We start from the raw sequence: 5003 nt of genomic DNA on the forward strand, positions 1-5003 counted from the left end.
TCCATTAAGAACAATGTTGGCTGTTGGTTTTGTATAGATGTCCTTTATTATGTTGAGGAATTTCCCTTCTATACCTATTTTATTGAGAGTTTTTAATCAGGAGTGGGTATAAGACTTTGTCGAATGCCTTTTCTGCATCAATTGAGATGATCACGTGTTCTTTTATTTTATTTATGTGGTGGATTATGTTGATTGATTTTCTAATGTTGAACCATCCTTGCATATCTGGTATGAATTCCACTTAGTCGTGGTGTATTTTTTTTTATATGATGCTGAATTCTATTGTCTAGAATGCAAAAATATCTTTAAATTGATGTTCATCAAAGATGTTAATAATAGCAAAACAAAAAAAGGGAAAATACAAGTGTTCAGCAGTAGAGTGCTGATTAAATAACTTGTAATCTCCTTATAATGGACACAGAATGCATTAAAAATGAAATAAATCTATATTCACTGATATGGAAATATATCTGATATCTGAAGTGGGAAAAAAGCAAGCTACAGATCAATATTCATAGTCTGATTTCATTTTATCAATGACATATTCATTTATATAACCAAAAAACCAGCTGACATTGAGTCAGTTCCAATTCAGGGCAACCCCATGTGTGTCAGAGTAGAACTGTGCTCCATAGGTTTTCAATGGCTGATTTTTCATAAGTAGATTGCCAGGTGTTTCTTTCAAAGCACCTCTATGTGGATTTGAACCTCCAACCTTTTGGTTAACAGCCAAGTGCATTAACCATTTGTACCACCCAGGGGTTCTATGCATTTATATATAAAAGCATAAAAAACAGTGAGGGAAGATTTTCACCAAAATATGAAGTCATTGTCTGTGGATGGGATTACTGGTTTTTAAGAATGATTATGTAGTTTCTAATCCTTTTACAACGTTTTTTTTTCTCCTGAGAGTAAGAACAATCTAGAATTTAGGGAACAATGTGTTTCGGTGAATGTATAAACACCAGCTTATGTCCATGACTACTGGCCAAGCTTAACAGTCTTCTAGTCTCAGATGGCTGTTAATGCCTTGATTTTAAAATTACAGTTTCTTCCCAGATTTAATAGTATGAGACCCTTTAAGAACAAAAGCCTTTGTCTTATTAATCTTTATCTTCCCAAAACAGTATCTGATACATATTAACTGATCAACAAATGTTTAGTGGATTGAATTTAACTGGAATAATTCAACTGACTAATGCTAAGATGAGCTATTTAAAATTCACTGGAACAAGAATCTAAGGAGCCCTGAATAGCTGAATTCCCGTATCTCTCAGTGTCTCTGTGTTGTTAGTCAGTATCCGAATTTAATCGGACATTTTTATTTGTTTCTACGCCGTTGACTCTTATTTTTTTCGATTCTTGTTTTCACCATCTCAGGCCAGACTGGTTATATGTCATAAATCTAATGTTGCCAATGCTTCTTAACTAGCATCGCCGGGCAGAATCTCCTCATCAAATCCTTTCTGCATACAGATATCACATTTAGCTTTGAAATTGCTGCTCTGATTATGCCACTGGTGTGCCTAAGGAGCTGTAAGGACTCACATTTGCCTTCCACACAGAGTCTCACCTCTTTGGCCTTCAAAACTCCTCCCAATAGGGCCCAACCTGCTCTTCTAGGCTTCTCTGTAATCACTCCTCTGCCATAAACATAAAATTAGTTGCCGTTGAGACAATTCCAACTCATGGCAACCCCGTAAGTGTCAGAGTTGAGCTGTGCTCCATAGGGTATTCAGTGGCTGATTTTTTGGAAGTAGATTGCCAGGCCTTTCTTCCAAGGTGCCTCCAGGTGGGCTCGAACTGCCTATCTTTTGTTTGGCAGCCAAGCGTGTTAACCATTTGTACCACCCAGGGATTCCACCATGGATCGTATGGTCCAGTTAAGTAAAGACTTATTCTACTTGGTCCCAAGGAACCAAGACTAAGTCATTCAACAGGCATTTAATTCAATCAATGTTTATCATGCCCCTACCATGAGTCAGCGGCAAACTCAATGGCAGCTAAAACAGCAACAACAACCACAGACCATCAAGAGAGCTACAGGTCAATGGATTTTGACTCAAGATAAGGAAGAACTTTCTAATCGAGCAATCTGGAGATGAAATGAGATGCTACAATTATTTAAAAGAGATGTTCAACGGGGAATTCAAGAACTGTGGGGGATTGGTCAAGATCATCTATAAAGTCTTTCCAATGCTAAAAATGTATAACTCTATCTACAGTTGCTCAAACAGAACGTCTTTTTCCCAGTTCATGCTGATTCTTCTATCTGGAAAGCCTTCCTTCCTTTCTTCATCTATTTAATGTCTACCCGTATTTCAAGACTCCGATTAGGAGACAGCTCTTTCAAAAAGCCCCTATCCAGAGAAGTGAGTATAGCACTCGAAGAGTATTTATCTCAATCTGCCTCAAGTTTGACTTATTTTGTGAGTGTCTACCTATGTCTAACTATTAGATTGTAGCTTCCTTGATGGTCTTATAATTTCTTTCAATCACCTCCCCGTGCCTTGTTCATGGGGAGATGACCAAAAAGTATCAGTTAATGGGATGCCAAGTAAATGAGCATTATATATTTTCCTATATATTTAATATGTATTTATAAGTCCCCCAGCCAAGAATGCAACACTGAATGAACACTGTTTACTGTATAGTTTACTTGTAACATTCTAAGCATCTCTACATCTGCTTTTTGCAAAAGTTACCTTGTAAGTGGTCACTGACTTGGCAGGTTATCATCCATTTCCCAGGATTCTCAGCTATCATTTCTGCGGTCAGAAGGGTGGCTGGGAACAAGTTGACAACATCAGTTCGGTGCCCTCTGCTGATGAAGGTGTTACCATAAAAATAGATGGAGTGGATGTCTATCTCATTCCCCATTCCAAGGAGGTGCCAGGACACAGATTCACCAACACACATTTCAGGCTCTGGGAAGTTTCCAAAGAGGTATCCGTTGAGGGCTGAAAAAGAGACACACACTTGTGCAAGAGACTCCCCTGTAGAGGTGAGCGGGACTAGAACTGTTGGCAATAAATACACTAGCACAGCTGGAAAGTCTGCTCAGATGATTGGTTGTAAGGTATTCATGCAGAAATGCATGGCTTCTTTAAAATAATATTGTCCCAGGAAGGAAGGAACATGTCATATTGTCTTCTCAAGAGAAAAGCACTCAGTAAGAGTAACAATCAGCACACACAGCATAAACAGCCTCCAGAGCTCTATGTAAACTCAACAGTGAGGTCAGGAGTAAACACCTTGCTGCTCAGACGCCCAAGGTGGCTCCATCACTTCGATGCAGGCCTTCGTTTCCACATTTGCCTTCCTCACTGGGCCCTGCATTCCTTGGGGCTAGAAACCCTGTCTTACTCATTGACAGCTACCAGGACCTAGCAGAAAAGCTGGCATGTGGTAGGTACTTAATTTAAGTGACAAAATCATGCAGCAAGGTGGTGAGGATGTGAACTGATTACAAGGGACTTATGAGACATGTTCATATTTCTATATTTTAAAAGCAGGAGAGAAAAACAGTTTTTGCTAGATCTTGCTGGGGCAGAATCTTATTGATTGAGCTTATGCCATAAATCCAGGACCTAATACATTTGAATCACCTAAATGGCAGTTGCAAAAGTACAGACAAAAACTTGATTTGGGGTTTTAAAAAGTCATAATTTCATCTCTCAAATTCAAAACTGAGTCAAAAAGCAATTGTTACTAAGATAATAATGACGTAGGCAGCACAATTAATTTTAAATCATTTCAATAAATGTAAAAGTATATTTAAATACATTAATCAATAAACTATATGTTGACTGAACATGTTCTATAGGCTAGCTTTTTTTAAGTCAATTTGTTTTCTATACTTGTTAGGTCTCCTTTGTCAGTCTGAAGAAGGATTGATTGTTTGCAAACACCTACTTCTGCATACAGACTGTTTTTTTGTTTTGGTTTTTTTTTAAGGTAGCCTATATTTACTTGAAGGAGCCCTGGTGGTGCGATAGTTAAGTGCTAGGCTGCTAACCAAAAGGTTGGTGTTCAAACCTACCCAGCAGCTCCATGGGAGAAAAGACCTGGTAATTTGCTACTATAAAGATTACAGCCTAGAAAACTCTATGAGACATACACTCCATCACATGGGGTCGCTATCAGTTTGAATCAACTCAACAGCACGCAACAACAACAACATCTTTACTTATGTAATTCATTCCTTTCTGTTGGACATTTTCACTCTATAACAGAGAGTAAGAGGAACTAGGTGGGCATCTGAGCCTTAAACCATCACAATCAGTACTTTTCAGTAATATTTGAGATCATAACTCCTACTTTATAAAGAACAAGGATAAAACTTAAGTGGTCACAGTAATGATTTGAATTTAGGTCTTCTTTTACTTCATCCTCCATTTTTATTCCTGCCTCTCTCCCTTCTGATCTTCCTCCCTCCTTTACTTCCTTCCTTCCTAAAATATTTTCTAAGCACCCGCTACACACAAGGCTGCTGGAATATAAATAGAAGAAAAAGAGAGGGCATTGATACAATGGAAATAGTCAGCGTACTGAGAAGCATGCCTTGACACTGGTACTAATTATCACTTCGACCTTTGGCAAGTCATTGATGGTCTCTTGACCTCAGTGTCTTCATCTGTGAAATGGGGGAGGTCAGATGGTCTTCAGCTCCTTCCCCCTCACTTACGATTTTATGCTACATTGAGGCTGCCTCCATTAGGATGATTCTGAGAGACAGACAAGCAAAAGATGGAGGAGATTTGTCAATAAAGAAAATGGGGTGTTTACACTGAAGATTTCCTTTATGTTCACTAGAACTCTCTAGGAAAAGACTGGAGAGGGAGTTCTGGCAAAATGGCACTCTAGGCAGAAGCACAACGCTGTCCCTCCACAGCAAAGATCCGAAAAACTAAGCCAAACAGAGAATACAACAATCCTGAAACCCTAAAACATCAAATGAAGAGATAAAGAACTCAGCCAAGCAAGAAACGGAGTGAGAAAAC

At 38.7% G+C, this 5003-nt stretch overlaps 1 protein-coding gene across 1 annotated transcript in view; it reads right to left on the reverse strand.

Annotated features, from left to right (window-relative positions):
* The window catches only part of HEPHL1 (hephaestin like 1), an 86722-nt gene that overhangs the window by 44888 nt on the left and 36831 nt on the right, over positions 1 to 5003 (reverse strand). Inside the window, 1 exon segment of the mRNA XM_004385568.1 lies at positions 2706 to 2960. Coding sequence (XP_004385625.1) covers positions 2706 to 2960 — 255 coding nt within the window.

The sequence above is a fragment of the Trichechus manatus genome, unplaced genomic scaffold (genome assembly GCF_000243295.1).
Source record: "Trichechus manatus latirostris isolate Lorelei unplaced genomic scaffold, TriManLat1.0 scaffold00141, whole genome shotgun sequence".
In the NCBI taxonomy this organism is placed as follows: Eukaryota; Metazoa; Chordata; class Mammalia; order Sirenia; family Trichechidae; genus Trichechus; species Trichechus manatus.